At 42.5% G+C, this 20,190-nt stretch overlaps 1 protein-coding gene across 10 annotated transcripts in view; it reads left to right on the plus strand.

Moving 5' to 3' along the window:
• PAK3 (p21 (RAC1) activated kinase 3) overlaps positions 1-20,190 on the plus strand; it is a 450,753-nt gene that overhangs the window by 422,076 nt on the left and 8,487 nt on the right. For all 10 annotated transcript variants that reach the window (XM_080652995.1, XM_080652994.1, XM_080652999.1 and 7 more), the window contains one exon: positions 17,128-17,265. In XM_080652995.1, the coding sequence (XP_080509121.1) occupies positions 17,128-17,265 (138 nt within the window). The remainder of the gene's footprint in view (positions 1-17,127; positions 17,266-20,190) is intronic.

Consider the following 20,190-nt stretch of genomic DNA (forward strand, 5'->3'; position numbering starts at 1 on the left):
ATGGGTACTCCTTTGTAGGTACCTGTATTTCTCTTGCTGCTTTTAGTATTCTCTGTCTTATGCTCTTGGCATTTTAATTATGATGTGTCTTGGTGTGGTCCTCTTTGGTTTTGTCTGGGGTTCTCAGCACTTCCTGTACTTGTAAGTCTATTTCTTTTACCAGGTAGGGGAAGTTTTCTGTCATTATTTCTTCAAATAGGTTTTCAATATCTTGCTCTCTCTCTTCTTCTGGCACCCCCATAATTCAGATGTTGGTACGCTTGAAATTGTCCCAGAGGCCCCGTACACTATCTTCATATTTTTGGATTCTTTGTTCTTTTTGCTTTCCCAGTTCGGTGTTTTTTGCTTCGTCATATTTCAAATCTTTGACTTGATTCTTGTGATCCTCTAGTCTGCTGTTGGATCTCTGTATATTATTCTTTATTTCAGTCAGTGTATGCTTAATTTCTAGTTGGTCCTTTTTCACATCCTCGAGGGTCTCACTAAATTTATTGGCAGTTTCTAGAAAATTCTTGAAAAACCTTATAACTGTGGTTTTGAACTCTATATCCAGTAGTTTGCTTTCCTCCATTTCTGTCATTTGTGACCTGTTTCTTTGTCTCGGCATTTTGGCTGCTTCCTTGTGTTGATAGAGTGGCTTTGTGTGCTAGGTGTCCTATAGGGTCCAGTGGCTCTGCCTCTCCAGTTACCTGAAGTGAACACTCTTGGTGCACCCATTTGTGGGCTGTATGCACAGTCTTGTTGTAGTTAAGCCTTGATTGTTGTTGGTATCACTGGGAGGAATTGACCTCCAGGCCGATTGGCTGTGAGAATCAGCTGTGTCTATGATGGGAGAACTTCTGTGCTGCAGACACCCTTATGGGGCAAGTCTTGCTTCAGTGGGGCTTCGGTGCTCACTGAGTCTGCCCCTTGAGTGTGTCCCTTATGGATCTGAGGAGTTGTAATCTGGATGGGACCACTCTGACCACTGGGTACACTGGCTCTTGGATCTCTAAGGAGGTGCTAATTTAGCCTCTGCCTGAGGCCACCCAGCAGGAGCTACAGAGAGATCTGCAGAGTCCTCTTCTTTGTTTGGGGTTTGGAGGTGAAGCAATGCAAGCTGCTGTGGGGCCTTGGGCCTTCTTTTAGATGTTCTGGGTCTCTCTGACTCAGCTGTAGTTTGTTAGGTAATTTTAGATTGCAAAGGGCCAGGCCATTCATATTCAAAAGCCTCTGCACACAGCTTGGGTGGGGCAGCGTCTCAGGGAATCAACAAAGCAGAGCAAACAGCTATGGCTGATCCTCAACCCTGCCCTAAGAGGCCTCCAGGTTTCAGTGTCCCTCAGTAATCACTGCAAGCACCTCTGAGAGAAAGTTGCCCTCAAGTTCTGCCTGATGCCAGACAGTCCTGTTTCTCCCAGTATGGGTCTGTGTCCCCAGAGTCTCACCCGGAACTGGAGTTCAGAGCAGTTGGGAGCTTGTGTCTCCCTCCCAATTAACTCAGTTGCCAGCCCTTTCCTCCGTGTGCACCTCCATACCTCTACACTTTACTTTCGCACCTCCTCTGAGTCTCAGTGTGCTTTTTTCTTCTAGTTGTAGAATTTCCACTCAGCCAGCCTTCCTGTGGTTCTGGATGATGTCCGTTCTGTTTTTTAGTTGTAGTTTTGAAGTGGTTGTGCAAGGCAGCAATTTCAGGTGTTTACCTATGCTGCTATCTTGGTTTCTCCCTTAACTTTTATTCTTGACACTATTACAGTTGTCCCATTTCCCAAACCCTGCTGCCTTCCTCCACCCAGTCCCCACCCTCCTTTCTTCTGGGCATCACCACACTATTGTCTGTGTCTATGAGTTATGCATATATGTTCTTTATCTAATCCAGGGGTCCTCAAACTTTTTAAACAGGGGGCCAGTTCACTGTCCCTCAGACCGTTGGAGGGCCGGACTATAGTTTAAAAAAAAACTATGAACAAATTCCTATGCGCACTGTGGGCCCGGGACGAGTTGGCTGCTCAGCAGGACAAGCAGCGGCACACAGCGGGCTGGATAAATGTCCTCGGCGGGCCGCATGTAGCCCACGGGCCATAGTTTGAGGACCCCTGATCTAATCCCTTCACCTTCTTTTATCCAGTCTTATCATTCCTGGGTGTCCTTAAAGCATGGTTTGGGAATAAGCCAAGGGTATATAATAATTATTGTCCTATTAGATTGTCTATGTGCTGTGCTCAGACTCTTGGTGACACTATAAATAAGTGAAAAGTTTCAACATAGGGTTTTCAAAGTAAGAAAGTTAATAAAGATAAAATTTGAGAAAAGAACAAGCAGTGATTTACCATTGCTTTCTGCTGCATAGGGTATGGGTCCAACCCACATGTGCTTAGATCCATGGTGCCACAAATCACCGAACAGCTAGGAAATATAAGTGCTCCTGTGGGGCACCCATAGGTATCAGACTTATAACTAAGGAGTTAAGTCCCTCATAATCAAAGTTCATTCTAAATAGGCAAAGCATGGAATGTGGTGGTAGGTATTTGCCTGCTGAAATGCTCACTCACATGTTTTATTCTATGGCTTTTTAAAATCTGTGCTTTTGCCAATAAAAATGACTTCACCAAGAAATTCAGGGTTTTCCTGTTAACTAAGAACATTTCCTACCTTTATTATTTTGAAATACATGTATACCTTTTCCAACCTGGTTCTAACATTATTTTAGAAGAACCTTTGTATTATGATAAAAGGATACTCTGAGATGCCTTACACAAGCATCTCAGCAGAGAAAGTTAACCTGATTAAGGCAGTGTTAGGCCTGTAGCTAGGAGATCCAATGTTCTAACAATATTACCAAAATCAGGATATCAGGATGACTTTCTTTCTCTTTCTCTCTTTTTTTCCTTCCTTCCTTCCCTCCTTCCTTCCCTCCTTCCTTCCTTCCCTCCCTCCTTCCTTCCTTCCTTTCTTTCTTTCTTTCTTTCTTTCTTTCTTTCTTTCTTTCTTTCTTTCTTTCTTTCTTTTTCTTTATTTTCCCTCTGTTCCTCTTCCTCCTTCTTCCTCATTTTCCTCTTCCTCTACCTCTTCTTTTTTGGTAAAGAATTGCCACAGTGCTTAGATAGCAAAACTCACCAGTACTTTTCATCTAGGCATGGCCAGTGAATGTGAGGGGACCAGACAAGGAACTGTCTAATGTCACTACCAACTGTATGCATTATGAGTTGAACAGTTAATTACTTTGCCAGGTCTGCCAGTCAGGAGCTCCATACTCTTATATAGATTACTTCTTGATGGGTCTCCATTCCCTTATGGCTTCAAACAAGTGGAATTTGGTGAGATTATTGGTTACCAGTAAACTCTGGAATTCCATGGAGTTCCTTGGGCTTAAAGTGCCTAAGGGGGAGGTCATGTGATACTTGATTCCACCAGAACAATTCCTTTTTAATTTGTTTCCATGTGTAATGGGCTTCCACATGACATTCGCTTAAATAAAAGGGGAAGCTCAGCATCCCTTGCTCTGATTCTGTGTTCTTAGGCTATGGATAGGCTACAGCTTTCCCTGACTGCTGGAAGGCCCATGGTTTGAGTGTGCATAGTTTTTAGGAGTACTTCTAGAGGAGTTTTCTTCAGAAAGCATCTCAGAGACTTTTCTCCTCACCTGACTAAATCTGTATCTCATAGAATGGAAGATTTCCCTTTTCTTACCAAGTAAAGGTACTTTATTATGATGTGAAACTGGGCAATCCCACTCTGTCAGGAATCTTGGGGAAAAACACTGCAGTCGTAAAAATGCCACAGGGACCCATGGTCTATAGTCAGTGGAGTGATGGGAATAATTGTATGTTATTGTGTACAGAGCTATTCAGCTGAGGAACTGCATATAAAATATGAGTTGAAACCAGTTTCTGTAACCTAAAATGCATGTTTCACAGATTATATCACAGTCTGGCTGTTTTGATCCCAATATGGTTATTTGGAAAAGAATCTGGGAGTTAGTTTCTTCCTGCTTGAATATTCTGAAATGAGATATAAATCCTATCTAATAAAAGAGTAATATGCAAATTGACCATACCTCCGCCACACCCACAACTCACAACCACCAGCCAATCAGGAGCGAGTATGCAAATTAACCCAACCAAGATGGCTGCGGCCACAGAGCGAGCAGGAGGCTTGTGTTTCCCCAGCAATGGAGGAAGCCAAACTTTCCGCACACCCTGGCTGGCCTGGACTCCACTCAAGGCTACAAAGTTTCAATTATAGAAGATAAATAAATCCCAGGTATCAGGGCCTCTGCTTGGGTTGCTGGGGGCCGTGGCTGGCCTGCAAACCACCACAGGCCCCTTGCCCAGGCCACCCCATGTCCCAAGGGAATCCCCACCCTGATCCGGGACACCCTTCAGGACAAACCAGCCAGCCCCCTCCCATGCACCAGGACTCTATTCTATCTAAAAAAGAGTAATATGCAAATTGACCATCACTCCAACACACAAAATGGCTGCCCCCATATGGACACAAGATGGCCACCACAAGATGGCCAGCAGGGGAGGGCAGTTGGAAGGGATCAGGCTTGCAAGAGAGGGCAGTTGGGGGTGATCAAGCCTGCAAGGGAGGGAAGTTAGGGGTGACCAGGCCAGCAGAGGAGGGAAGCTGGGGGTGACCAGGCCTGCAGGAGAGGGGAGTTAGGGGCAAACAGGCTGGCAGGGGAGCAGTTAGGCATTAATCAGGCTGGCAGGGGAGTGGTTAGGGGGGTGATCAGGCTGGCAGGCAGAAGCAGTTAGGGGCAATCAGGAAGGCAGGCAGGCGAGCAGTTGGGAGTCAGCAGTCCTGGATTGTGAGAGGGATGTCCCAGATTGGAGAGGGTGCAGACTGGGCTGAGGGACACACCCCCTCCCCGTGCACAAATTTCATGCACCGGGCCTCTAGTAAAAATATAATGTTAAATATTATCTTAGAAATATAAATTAGTTTTAAGTTAAAGAGAAAAAAGGGAGGTGAAGAAGTCAATATACCAAATATAGATAATGCTTTGAAATGTTTTGTGTGAAACAGACCAAAGATATGGAGCATTAACAGAATGGAAAATAGAATCAGTTCCCCTTGACCTCACTGATTTTCTAGTCTTTATCTTTATTTTTCTTCCTCTTCATTCCAACAGCCACCTTCTCTCCCCATTACCCTTTGACCCTTGTCTTTGTCCTATGTCCTCTTATTCCCTTTGCTTCTCATAGTTTCTTTCCTCTATCCCCTGCTCCATTTTGTTTTCCTACTTTTTCTATCTCTATACCTACCTCCACTTTCAAATCCCCTGTGATTCTAAACCTTGGGTTATGCTTGAGGTGCCAAGGATTGCTTTCTGAGTACACATAGCCTGCTCTACGTTTCTTTTTTTTATAATTGATTTTTTTTATTGATTAAGGTATTACATATACATCCATATCCCCCATTGCCCCCCCCACCCCACTCCTGTACATGCCTTCACACCCCTGCTGTCTCTGTCCATTGGTTAGGCTTATATGCATGTATACAAATCTTTTGGTTGATCTCTCCCCCTTACCCCCACCCTCCCCTACCTTCCCTCTGAGGTTTGAGCATCTGATCGATGATCCTCTGTCTCTGAATCTGTTTTTGTTCATCATTTTATGTTGTTCATTATAATCCACAAATGAGTGAGATCATGTGATTTTTATCTTTCTCTGACTGACTTATTTCACTTAACATAATGCTCTCCAGTTCCATCCATGCTGTTACAAATGGTAAGAGTTTGTTCTTTTTTACAGCAGCATAGTATTTCATTGTGTAGATGTACCACAGTTTTCTGATCCACTCATCTGCTGATGGGCACTTAGGCTGTTTCCAAATATTAGCTATTGTAAATTGTGCTGCTATGAACATAGGGGTGTATATATCCTTTTTGATTGGTGTTTCTAGTTTCTTGGGATATATTCTTAGAATTAGGATCACTGGGTCAAATAGGAGTTCCATTTTCAGTTTTTTGAGGAAACTCCATACTGTTCTCCACAGTAGCTGCACCAGTCTGCATTCTCACCAGCAGTGAATGAAGCTTCCTTTTTCTCTGCATCCTTGCCAGCACTGGTCTTTTGTTGATTTATTGATGATAGCCATTCTGACAGGTGCGAGATGTGAGATGGTACCTCACTGTTGTTTTGATTTGCATCTCTCGGATGATTAGTGACTTTGAGCATGTTTTCATATGTCTCTTGGCCTTCCTTATGTCCTCCTTTGAAAGGTATCTATTTAGGTCTGTTGCCCATTTTTTGATTGAGTTGTTTATCTTCCTTTTGTTAAGTTGTATGAGTTCCCTGTAAATGTTGGAGATTAAACCCGTATCAGAGATAACATTGGCAAATATGTTCTCCCATGCAGTGGGCTTTCTTGTTGTTTTGTAGTTTCTTTTGCTCTGCAGAAGCTTTTTATTTTGATGTTGTCTCATTTGTTTATTTTCTCTTTAGTTTCCATTCCACATTTCTTTATAAGCACTATTAATCCTGAGATATTAAAATGAGCATATGCATTGAGTCATCTGTAATTTATTTTCAGCCAGTGGTCATTCCTTTATGGTGTAAAGGAGCACTCTAAAGCTAGGCCAACACCTAATCTGTCAGTGGTACCTAATTACCTTTTACCATCAACCTATAAGGGGGTAGATCTACATTATGTTATTTTAAATGACATTTTAAAGATGAAAAGACAACAAAAATCTCCCCATAATTTGGTGACAGATGAGAACTACTATGCAAGACAAGTAGAAAGCTAAATTAGACCACATTGTTCATTCAGTAATCATAATGGACTGTTGGATTGAATAAGTTTAAAGTATAGAATACAACATCAGTTATATAAAGCTATTTTTGGAGATTTGACCCCATTTACTCTCTTCTTAGAAAGAAAGAAATGTCAGGGCCTTTCATGAAATTCATAAACACTTTAGAGACAGCAATATATTCTGGCCTTTAACCTCTGACATCCCAGGTCATGAGTAAACTAAGGTGTCAAGTCATTCATTGCCAAGTCTCTCTCATAAAACACTCAAAGGCAGTTTAAAATTCTAAAATGAGAAAGGAACCAGGACAGCAGTAGGTTGCAGGTAACAACCAGAGTAAAAGCTGCTTATAAACTGTCAACATATATATAGAGAGAGCGAGACACTGGTGAAAACAATATAAAACCTCTCTAACTGAGTACCTGCCCTTTGTTTCCCATTTCCAAGCACATGGAAAACAACCTCAAGAGGGCCTATTTTCTCCATAGAGGAAGAGATGGAGTTACTCATGCTCAGTGTGCCTCATTTTTTAAAAATTTTCTTTATTGATTAAGGTATTGCATATGTGACCTTATACTCCCATTGCCCACCTAACCCCCCACCCTCCTTGTGTCTGTGTCCATTGGCTTATATGCATGCATACAAGTCCTTCAGTTGATCTCTCCCCCTTACCCTCCCCCTCCCCTGCCTTTCCTCTGAGGTTTGACGGTCTGATAGATGCTTCTCTGTCTCTGGATCTGTTTTTGTTCATCAGTTTATGTTGTTCATTATATTCCACATGTGCCTCATTTTTTGAAGAGCCCTTGTCTGCCTCTGGTAGGAGAATTCATACCTCAGAGACTGGGAATAGTCTCTATACAGTGGTCAGGAGTATGGACTCTGGACTTACACTCCCTGAATTTAAATATTAAATCCCTCATTGCTAGGTGTGTGATATTAAGCTAGTTGTTATATTAACCCTGCAGGCCTCAGTTTTTTTATCTGTCAATTGGGAATCATAATTGAGTCTGCCACCCAGAGTTGTATGGATTAAATGAGCTAATAATAATCATTCAGTAAATTTTAGATATTAATATTTCCCATGCACATAGCATTTATATAGATATTGATATTTAGATGAATAGCCTTTCTTCTTGGTCTTATAGTTAAACTTCATTGTATGTTAAATAGATTTATATGAACTAGGTTGGGAGCCTGTTCACCATTTATAACAGAATATCCATAGAATAAATGTAATTTGACCCTCAAGTATTCAAGTTAGAAGGAAATGTTTGTACCATAGTCTATATTCTTTGTAAACTGTATCTTTATATCAGTGCTGGGGCCTCTCATGGTTATTAACATATTTCCATGTAAGTCCTTTAGTTAGTTTTCTAACATTCTAACTTAAACTTATAAACTGTTTCAATGAACTAAAGTCACAAACTGAAGCTTTTTAACTAAATGGTTAGTCCTCTTGTAAAACTGCCTTAATGAAAATTTATATTTCGATTATTTTGAAGAAATGTGGTAACTTCTAAGATGACTGCTTTAATTTTTTTTAGCTGAGAAAATTGCCAATAATATAAAATGAATTATTCTTTCTACTAGGTAAAATAGTTTTCTCTGAGTACTTAGGTAAATTTAGTTGCACATTGGGGCCAGTGAAAACTGTGATGTTTGTGTGTTATTACCAAGATGTTTTAATTATTAAGAATTCCAGAGCATCACAAACTTCTAGGTATATCTCAATGCATAAGGCCACTATTTGGGGGCCAAGGGTTATCTTTCTAATATTATAAATAATGTCAATAAATCATAAGGCCTATATTACCTCACCTTAGGAATTAAACAGACCTTATTCAATGGTGTATCAGAATATTAAAGAAGAGCACCTTCTCTGTTGAATATCAGTCAGAGAAGACTAAATTTCTGAACTATGTTCCAAGTTCTGGAGAGCACTTATTCTTCCCCTTCCTCTTTGGGTTTGCCCAAAGCAGATTATCATATTGTGGTCATCTTTTTTCCAGTTTTCCATCCCTTTAATGGCATCTCCTTATATATACTGCTCATGGATCACTTTTCCTTCTCCCACACTGAGGAGTGAGTAGTTAGAAGTTATCACATGCCATGCCTGTTCAACTACAAAAAGTTGTTTTTGTCATTCTCTGTGTATCTTCTGACATGTTTAATAGTTTACTTTAGGTTATGAGCTTCAATACTTTGTATGTCATCTGTTATATTCCCTGCTCAGTTAAATTTATTTATATTTTTGGCTCTCATTTCATTCAGCAACAGAAATATTTATTGAGCCCCTCGCCATGAAATCCAGCATTGATCTTGTTACAATTCCGACCTTCATAGTCCAGGATGGCAGACCTATAAAGACATAACAAGTATACACAATAAAGTGTGAAAATAGGCATATGAACAAAAGACTGTAGTAACTCAAAGGAGTAAATTGCCAACTCAATCTGCAGGGTGACCAACTGTCCCACTTTGCTTGATATCGAGGGACACAGGAACTTCAGTGCTGAAACCTAGGGCAGTCCCCAGAAAACTGAGGTGGTTTATCACCATATCTATCTAGGAGAGATTGAGAAGTCTGTAAAAAGGAAGTGCCATTTGAAATAGAGCTTAAAAGATAAGTAGAATTTCACTAGGAATCTAAGGGAAATGGGGAAAGCATTTAAGGCAGATATGAAAGAACATTTCCTGTTATGGGAATTATTAACAAACTAGAGGCCCAGTGCACGAAATCGTGCATGCATGGGGTCCATCTGGTTGGCCTGCAGGGATCGGGCCAAAACCCGCAGTCCAACGCCGCCTGCAGCTCCTACCTGCTGCTTCTGCTCATCCAGGTCCAGGCCTCACGGTGCCTGGTTCGAGCTCACGCATAATCAGATATGGAGAGGCTTGTGCTGCCTTAGCAGCGCTCACCAGCCATGAGCCCTGCATCTGGCACCATCCCAAGGGGAGTGACCTGCAGGATTGGGCTGAAACCGGCTCTCCAACATCCTCCAAGGGTCACAGATTGCAAGAGGGCATAGGCCAGGCTGAGAGACCCCACCGATTCATGATCTGGTTGGGGAGGGACCACAGGAGGGCTCCAGGATGTGTCCGGCCCATCTCACTCAGCCATGATTGGCTGGACCCCAGCAGCAAGCTAACCTACTGGTCCGAGCATCTGCCCCCCTGGTGGTCAGTACACTTCATACAGACTGGTCAACCAGTTGACTGTAAGCCTTCTGGTGGTCAGTGCATGTCATAGCGAGTGGTTGAGCAGCCTTAGCATATCATTAGCATAATTTTTAAATAAATATTATTCAGATTATTATAGATGTTCCTCTTTTTTCTCCCAATAGCTCCCCTCCACCCGGTTCCCACCCCACCACAGGCCCTTACCCCCCCGCCACTGTCCTCATCCATAGGTGTAAGAATTTTGTCCAATCTCTTCCCGCACTCCCACACCCCCTTCCCCCTGAGAATTGTCAGCCCACTCCCTTTCTATGCCCCTGATTCTATTATATTCACCAGTTTATTCTGTTCTTCAGATTTTTATTCACTTGATTTTTAGATTCACTTGTTGATAGATAGGTATTTGTTGTCACTTTGTTGTTCATAATTTTTATCTTTACCTTTTTCTTCTTCTTCCTCTTCTTAAAGAATACCCTTTAGCATTTCATATAATCCTGGTTTGGTGGTGATAAACTCCTTTAGCTTTTTCTTGTCTGTGAAGCTCTTTATCTGACCTTCAATTCTAAATGATAGCTTTGCTGGGTAGAATAATCTTGGTTGTAGGTTCTCGCTATTCATCACTTTGAATATGTCTTGCCACTCCCTTCTGGCCTGCATAGTTTCTGTTGAGAAATCAACTCACAGTCATATGGGTACTCCCTTGTAGGTAACTAACTGTTTTTCTCTTGCTGCTTTTAAGATTCTCTCTTTGTCTTTTGCCCTTGGCATTTTAATTATGATGTGTCTTGGTGTGGTCCTCTTTGGATTCCTCTTGTTTGGGGTTCTCTGCACTTCCTGGACTTGTAAGTCTATTTCTTTCGCCAGGTAGGGGAAATTTTCTGTCATTATTTCTTCAAATAGGTTTTCAGTATCTTGCTCGCTTTCTTCTCCTGGCAACCCCATAATTTGGATGTTGGTACATTTGAAGTTGTCTCAGAGGCTCCTTACAATATCCTCATATTTTTGGATTCTTTTTCTCTTTTTGCTCTTCCAGTTGGGTGTTTTTTGCTTCCTCATATTTCAAATCTTTGACTTGATTCTTGGGATCTTCTAGTCTACTGTTGAAGTTCTGTATATTATTCTTTATTTCAGTCAGTGTATGCTTAAATTCTGACTGGTCCTTTCCTTTTTTTTTTTTTTTTTTTTTTTGGCATTCTCACTAAGATCCTTGAAGGTCTCAGTAAGTTCCTCAGAGGTTTCTAGAAGATACTTGAGTAACCTTATAACTGTGGTTTTGAACTCTATATCCAGTTGTTTGCTTTCCTCCATTTCTTTCATTTGTGACATGTTTCTTTGTCTCTGCATTTTGGCTGCTTCCCTTGTTGATAGAGTGGCCTGTATGGTAGGTGTCCTATAGGGCCCAGTGGCTCAGCCTCCCCAATCACCTGAGGTAGACACTCTTGGTGCACCCCTTTGTGGGTTGGGTGCACAGTCTTATTATAGTTGAGCCTTGATTTCTGTTAGTATCACTGGGAGGAATTGATCTCCAGGCCAAATGGCTGTGAGGACCAGCTGTGTCTATAGTGGAAGAACTGCTGTGCTGGAGACACCCTTATTAGCAAGACTTGCTTCAGTGCGGCTATGGTGTTCACTGAGTCTGCCCCCTGAGTGTGTCACTTATTGATGTGAATAGTTGTAATCTGGTATGGTCTCACACTGACCACTGGGTACACTGGCACTTGGATCTCCAAGGAGGTGCAAAGTCAGCCACTGCCTGAGGCCACCCAGTAGGAGCTACAGAGATATCTGCAGATTCCTCCTCTTTGTTTGGGGTTTGGATATGCCCACATGAGGCCCAGTTGTGAAGCAGGGAAGGCTGCTGCTGCCTGGCCTTGGGCCTTCTTTTGGAAGCTTTGGAGCTCTCTGACTCAGCTGCAGTTTGTTAGGTTTTAGGTTGCAAAAGGATAGGCCATTCATATGCAAAAGCCTCTGCGCACAGCTTGGGTGGGGTTGTAAACTGGGTGGGGCAGGGTCTCAGGGAATCACCAGGGTGGAGCAAACAACCATGGCTGCCAGTCAACCCTGCACCAGGCAGGTCCCTTTGTCTCTGCGTCCTGCGCCTCCATGCAGGAACAATGATTGTTGTGAGCTCGTCTGAGAGAAAGCCACCCTCGCATTCTGGCCTGATGCAAGACAGTCCAGTTTCTCCCCGTATGAGTCTGGGTCCCCAGGGTCTCACCCAGAACTGGAGTTCAGAGCAATCAGGAGCTTGTATCTCCCTCCCGATTGAAAAAACAACAGCACACCCAGTTGCCAGCCCATTTCGCATGTGCCTCTGCACCTCTGCACCTCCACACCTTCTACCAGTCTTAATGTGCTTTTATCTTTCCTTCTAGTTGTAGAACTTCTACTCAGCCAGCTTTCCCGTGGTTCTGGATGATACTTGTTTTGTCTTTTAGTTGTAGCTTTGATGTGGTTGTGAGAGGCAGCAAGTACAGGTGTTTACCTATGCCGCCATCTTGGTTCTCCCCTCATTAGCATGTTACGCTTTGATTGGTTGTTTGGTTGTTCTGCTGTTTGGTATATTTGCATATTACCCTTTCATTATATAGGACTAGAGGCCTGGTGCATGAAAATTCATGCACTCGAGTGTGGTCCCTCAGCCCAGCCTGCTCCCTCTCACAGTCCGGAAGCCCTCAGGGGTGGGAGGCTACCTGGTGATCAGGGTAAGGCAATGCCCCCATCACACCTCTGCTGTTGCCACTGCCTGCAGTGCAAGCCTTGGCTGGCCCTGGTTACCTGAGCATTGGGCAGCCCTAAGCAGCTGGGCAGCTGCCATCCAAGGCTTGCCTGCACCTTGGGTCCACCCTGGGCAGCTGGGCAGCCAACATCCGAGTCTTGCCTGGGCCTCAGGCTGGCCCTGGGTAGCTGGGGGTTGAGGGGACTGGGGAACTCTGGAGGCAGGTGCACGGAGTGGCCAGACCCGCCTGGGGGTGGGCCTGGCCATGCCACATGCCTGCCACCCCAGCAGGGCTGAGGAGACTGGGCATCACCATCTTGTGGCCGTGGGCACCACCATCTTTGAGGGTGTGGCAGTCAATTAGCATATTCCCTCCTTATTGGCTGTGGCCACCACCATCTTTGTGCGCATGTGATAGTCAATTAGCATATTCCATCTTTATTAGATAGGATTGGTGTGTATAGCTTTGACCAACATGTGCATGTGTGTGGGGGTGGGGACTAAGAATGACTCCAGGGTGAGAAGAAAACAGATATGGGCAAGAAGGGTGAGCAGGTGCCAAATCATTAAGGGCATTATATACCTTGCTCTGGAATCTTTACTATGTCCTCTGTATCAATAGTTCAAATGAAACTTTGTTTTGGAAGCATAAATAAATAGTGAAAAAGGAAGTGTTTTTTAGATTGGAACAGATATGTGTGGGTAGAGGGTCCTAGAATCTCTACAGCTATCTCCCTCTTCCACCTGTTTTTCCTCTTAGCTGCCCTTAGGGGAATTTTGGGTAACCCAATTGAAAACCACATCAATGAATCATGGGGATCCACTAACTTTTTTCAAAGCAAAAAGATGGATGACATGATGAAATCTCTGATGGGATAGCTTAGTAAGGAGACTGGACTGAAGAATAAAAAGGCTTGAGTAAAGAAAACCAATCAGGAGGCTATGGAACAGCCTGAGAGAAACTCAACATTAAGCAGAGACAATGGTTGTAAAGAGAAATGGATGGGTATGAAAGACATTTCTGTAGGTTGCATTAACAGAAGCTAGTAGACTGATTATAGTAAGGGTGGGAAAGAAGAAGGTTGCTGGTTGAGGAAGGAGGATTCAAGAATGATTCTTGGTTTCTTAAGAAGCAACCAACTAAACTGATGAACAAAAACAGATCCAGAGACAGAGAATCATCGATCAGATTATCAAAACTCAGAGAGAAGGCAGGGGAGGGTGAGGGGAAGGGGGAGAGATCAACCAAAGGACTTGTATGCATGCAAATAAGCATAACCAATGGACACAGACACCAGGGGTGTGAGCGCATGAGCAGGGAGGGGGTGGGGGAGGCAATGGGGGGATAAGGATACATATGTAATACCTTAATCAATAAAAAAATAATAATAAAAGGAAGCAACCAACTAAAAAGGAAATCTCTAGTCTAATTTCTAATTACCCGCCCACTTTACTTGAGTTTTCAATAACTCATATAAAACCAAAATGTGATCATTCATGCCTGGATATATTTTCCTCAATCTGTCTTCATCTAAGACTTAACTTTGCTAGTAAAATTCTTTTTTTGCTGTGATTGTTGTATTGGCTACAACTGTATTTGCCTCTTATATGCAGGACTGTGGGCAGCAATTTTCCTTTTACAGCTGATGCACAGGATGTGTTCCAAAAGTTAATTTTAAGTTATTTATTTGAAACTAAGAGTGCATGTTCCCATAGAACTGGCATTATGCATAGTGAGAAGGTTCCCAGGCTAGTCCACAAAGGCCAGTGTAGACCATAATATAACTGAAAGTGTGGATTTTTGTAATGGAAATTAATTGAAAATATTACTGTTACAATTAAAAGGAAAACAACCATTGAAAAAGAAATCATCTGGTTTTTTGTTTCCTTCAAGTGGTAGTACTTGATGAAAAGCAGGTTGAAACCTTGGAAGACAGAGAGAAATAGATAAGGAATTGGACAGAACAGCCTTTTACATTTATTTTTAAGTAGTGTTTTACAATTTTAAAATAATTAAATTGTAGAAAGTTTGGAAAATTGAAAAATATGTTTTAAAAATTAAGTCACCAATAATCCTACCACCCAGAGAGAACCACTGTTAACATATTGTTGTTTCCTTTCAACCTTTTTAAATCATATCAACAATATTAACTATAGTATATTCCCATGCTGAACTATTATGCAGTCCTCAAAATAATATTTCTGAAGAAGTTTTTAAAACAGCAAACAATATTTGATATAGTATTGAGTAAAAGGCAGCCTTGCATTTGATACCTAAATGGGGGACGAGGGTAAGCAGATCAGCACTTATTTATTTATTTATTTTTCTTTTTTTTTATTTCTTTATTGATTAAGTTATTACATAGCACTTTTTAACCTAAAGGAGTCATCTATTAGGTTCCCAACCCAGACCCCCTCCCCACCACCATTGGTCCCACCCCCCAACAAAAACCACAGCCATTGTTTTTATAGAAATTCAGAAGAGGACATATGCACTCTTTGAAGTGCTGCAGAGGTCCATAGCACTGGTTCCTTTATTACTTCTGATTTTCCTTCAAAATTACAGGACTTTCTTCTCCCTGGCTGCACTGTATCACTAACACCATTCAGTCTTCACAACTATTATCAAAGTGTTGTTTTTCTTTTATAAATGGAATGGAAAGAGGGACATGAATTCCCTGAGGTATTTTTTCCATTGATTCTTATAGAGAGTGGAAGGGAGGGAGAAGGGGGAGAGACAGAGAGAGAGAAATACCAATGTGAGAGAGACACATCAATTAGTTACCTCCCATGCATGCCCTGAACAGGGTGGCAATTGTGCCTGCAACCTAGGTATGTGCCCTTGACTGGAATCAAACCTGAGGCCCTTCAGTACTCAGGCTGACCCTCTAACCACTGGACAACCAGCCAGGATGATAGAAATCTATATATATAAAAGCCAAGCGACTGGAATGACCAGAACGACCAAAACGACTGGAGCAACTGGTTGCTATGACACACACTGCAGCTGCCAACCAGCCCGTTTGGGGGCAGGGCCAGCCGGCCAACCTCCCGCATCTCCTCCCCCTCAGCTGGCCCAGCCCCCATCAGCCCTGATCAGGGTGGGCCAGCCAGACCCCACCCATGCACAAATTCGTGCACAGGGCCTCCAGTACTTTTAATAAAACTATTAGGAGCCATAGTGGGGAAGAGGAAAAGGGATTGATAATTTGCTGCAAAGCCCAAGCAAGTTCAGGAGGGAGCATGTCTTCACAATATTTAGGGGATTGGTTGCATAGGCAGGATAACCCTGGTGGCAATACCTGCAGGAAAACTCCTACTTAGCCTTCAAGATGCTGTTCTGATGCCAACCTCCTATGTGAAGTTTTCTCTGAGCTCTGGTGTAAATTGCTTTATCCTTGTGTTTATTTAACACTTGCTAAGTTCATTGATTAGGTCTTATCTCACTGTATTGAATCTCTCTGTCTCTCTCCCTCACTAAATTGTGTGACCTTTGAATATAGGACATTCTCTACTCATCTTTCGATATCCAATGTCTAATATAATACCATATGCATACTTAATGCCCTAGAATTATTTGCTTAGAGGATAATAATGAATTGCCAGGTTTTTTTGGCTGTCAAGAGCCTTTGAATGGTGGGCTTTGTGACTTAATCATGGTCTTGGGTCTGACTCTCTGCCTGGGGTCTTTGGTTTTGTCAACAAACCATGAATATATAGATATCTCTCACTGATAGCCTTACACAACAGTGATTTTAGTATTATTTGCAACTTATTATTTTATAGCAGGATACATAACTATCTGGTTCCAGGACTATTAATGTCAGTTTTTCCTCATAGGTAGACCTTCAGGGGGATTCTAATTAAAATATTTAGACATACATTTGCCACAGTACAAAAGTACTTGAGTTTTTAGTCCCCAGAGGTTACCCCTCATCCAGGCACTGCCATCTTCTGGTTCTTTTTGTAGTTCTCTAACTCTATACTGGACTCTGTTCATCCCTGGGCTGCTCACAAATATTCTTTAAACCAGATAAACACTTAATAAATTACAATCACCTTTGCAACCATGCCTTCCAGAGGTTATATATACTCAGGTCAACATGATGGCATGTATATGTGTTTGCCAACTCTTTAGAGTCACAGATTCACAGGCAATTCTTGGTTTAATTTTCTAGGTGGTTCATCACACATTCATTATAGTATAAGGATTTTTACTGGTTTAACTTTCACAGAACAACCTCATAACCTTATTTCTAATTTGGGGGGGGGGGGGATAGGGCATCTCACTGTCACCTTAGTTACTGCCAAGAGTAATAATTTCTAAATGTTATAGAAACTTTGAAATATATGTCAATGCCATTATGTATACTATAATTTTTAAGATATACTGTATAAACCAGAAGAAACTGGATTTGTACCTTCTATGCCAACTCATAATCCTAATATGTATGTGCTGAATAGATTTCTATATTTTTTTCTATAGGCATTATATCTGATAGCTACTAATGGAACACCAGAACTCCAGAATCCAGAAAGACTGTCGGCTGTATTCCGTGACTTTTTAAATCGCTGTCTTGAGATGGATGTGGATAGGCGAGGATCTGCCAAGGAGCTTTTGCAGGTGAAAATAAAATAAGACAAGTACAAAGAGTCATTATATTGGGCTTTTATAACTTCAATGTGCGACAGCAAGAGAACTCTGTCAAGAGATGTCTAGTGAGAGTTAAGCTATAGACCACAGGCACACAAGTATAGACATGCATCTGGTACATGATTGATTGACATGTTGCCTTTCTTCTGAAAAGTTGGCAATTTAATCTATAAATCTCTTTTGCTCTTCCTGGAGTCTTATTTTGCAAGGTAAAAACCAATTTGAATCTCTGGTGTTGCTGTTTTGTTCTAAATTTTACTTGTGCTCCTGGATGTTGTTTGCAGGTGCTCTTGGCTAGAGGTAATTCTCTACATAACTATGAAATTATTTCCATGGCATTTGCTACTCTAAAGCTTTACTGGTCAAAGCCCCTTTGCTTGTGATGCCAAATGGCAGGCACCTGCTTGCCTGTGTGAGTAACATCCAGTGGTGAGTGCCTATGTAACCATTTGTCCTTTTCATGGCTCTCATGGATTAGTATATACAATAATAATTAGTACCTATGATTTACCAAATTATTTACCCACATTATCTCATTTAATTCTTATAAATGCTCTATAGGGCAGGTGTTATTATCCCAAGTTACAGATGTGAAAATTGAGGCTCACATAGCTATTGAGTGGTAAACTGGGATTTGAGCCCTGGATTGTCTGACTTTCCACCACACAAACACACAAACCAGTTTAGAGCAGTATCTCAGGAATAGCTCAGAGATATTGCCAGTTTGGTTCCAGGCCACCACTGTGGTGCGGTGTTTCTTCCTTTTCCGCGTCCCGCACGGAAAGAGAGAAAGACAGGTTCCTGAGGGGAGGAGCTGGGGATTAAGAAATTAGAGAAAGAAAGAGACAAGAGACAGAAATAGATTCAAGCTGGGTGCCAGGTGGCTTCCTGCCCTCTAATAGAGAGACAGTCACACCCACACCTCAGACGACACAGCATATTTATTGGTTTCCAAAAGGGATTTTATGATCAAAAGGAGTTTCGGGTGTGCCCAAATCCTATTCATCAGGATCTGAGTAAACTCCTTATTTTGGGTGGGTCAAGGTCCTTTTTGTTCCTCATTCCAAGTACATGGATAAGAAATCAGTACTGATAACAGGATTCTGCCAGTGCCCTTGGGCTCAGCTGATAAGAATTAAAGAAGTATCCATTTGCCTTCCCAGACAGCTCTCTACACACCACAAGAAAGTCAATATAACAATAAAGTGAGTCATAATATTTTTGTTGGTGAGAAGTCTTACTCTCAATTTACAAGAAAAATAATGCAACATCCATGAAGTGCAATAAAGTGAAGTGCAATAAAACAAGATATGTCCATACCTATATTGATAAAGCAACACATGCTCAGGATTACACATGTACCTTCACTGTTGGGGACTGTTCCTCAGGGAAATGTATCAAGCTATGTAACATTCAAGAGCAATGACTGATTGTTCTCTCTCTGACTTTGACCACATACTCAATTTAAACAAAAGATACAACCATGGATTCCATTCAAGGCAAAAACAAAAACAAAACAGAAAAATATTTCCGTTACTCCTGAACTCCCTCCTGAGATAGGCAAAAAATATCCTACCCCAACCCAAATCACACCCGGGATAAACCAACTTGAAGGAATTAAGGAAGCTACACATTTTCTTTTTTGCTACCTTTATTTCACAGGCTCTCTTAGAAACCTACAATGTCAAATCTGGAATGGTTCCTTATTAATCCTCTAGTTAATCCCATCTCAAATTACAGATGAAAAATCTGAACTTTTTAGTGCTTCACTTGTACATCTTTTCACTCTTCCCACCACCCCATATATACCTCCTGATGCATGTTCCAAAGATAAATGAATATATTTGTTTCCTATATAATAAAAGCCTAGGTGGCATCACACCCTCACGCGACACCCTTAAGCAACGTCGCCACAAGATGGCCACTACAAGATGGCTGCACTCACAGTGGAGGCGGGGCCCGGCAGCTGCTCTGCACAGTGAGGCCTGGGGGTCCCGCATCTCTGCACAGCATGGAGGAAGCCAGTCCTGGCCTCTCTGCCACTTCGTGTGGAAGAGGCGGATCCCGGCAGAGGAGGAGGGTCATGGCAGGGGAGGGCAGTTGTGGGCGATCAGGCCAGCAGGGGAGGGCAGTTGGGAGAGATCAGGCCAGCGGGGGAGGGCAGTTGTGGGCAATCAGGCCAGCAGGGGAGGGCAATTGGGTGCAATCAGGCTGGCAGGGAAGGGCATTTGGGGGCCATCAGGCTGGCAGGGAAGGGCATTTTGGGACTACCAGGCTGGCAGGGAAGGGCAGTTAGGGGCAATCAGGCTAGCAGGGGAGTGGTTAGGGGGTGATCAAGCTGGCAGGCAGAAGCAGTTAGGGGCAATCAGGCAGGCAGGCAGGTGAGCGGTTAGGAGCCAGTGGTCCCGTATTGTTTAAGGGATGTCTGACTGCCGGTTTAGGCCCAATCCTGGGGATAGGGCTAAACCAGCAATCAGACATCCCCCGAGGGGTCCCAGATTGGAGAGGGTGCAGGCCTGGTGAAGGACACCCCCCATGCATGAATTTTGTGCACCAGGCCTCTAGTATACTGTATATATTAGCAATAACCCGTATATTGCCTTAAGTCCATATAACTTCATGCTCTGACTTGAGCCTATCTATGCCCAGTTTATTTATTTATTTTTATTGTCTGAGGTTTTACATATGTCTCCTTTTCCCCCAATTTACCCCCCCTCAGCTATTCCCACCCTGGCAAGCCCCCCAGTGCCCCAGTGTCTGTGTCCATTGGTTATGCTAATATGCATGCATACAAGACCTTTGGTTGCTCTCTAACCCCCCTACCATTTGTCTCTGGATCTATTCTTGTTTATCAAATTGTGTTGATCATTATATCCCAAATATGAGTGAGATCAC

The sequence above is a fragment of the Plecotus auritus genome, assembly GCF_963455305.1.
Source record: "Plecotus auritus genome assembly, chromosome: X".
Lineage (NCBI taxonomy): Eukaryota > Metazoa > Chordata > Mammalia > Chiroptera > Vespertilionidae > Plecotus > Plecotus auritus.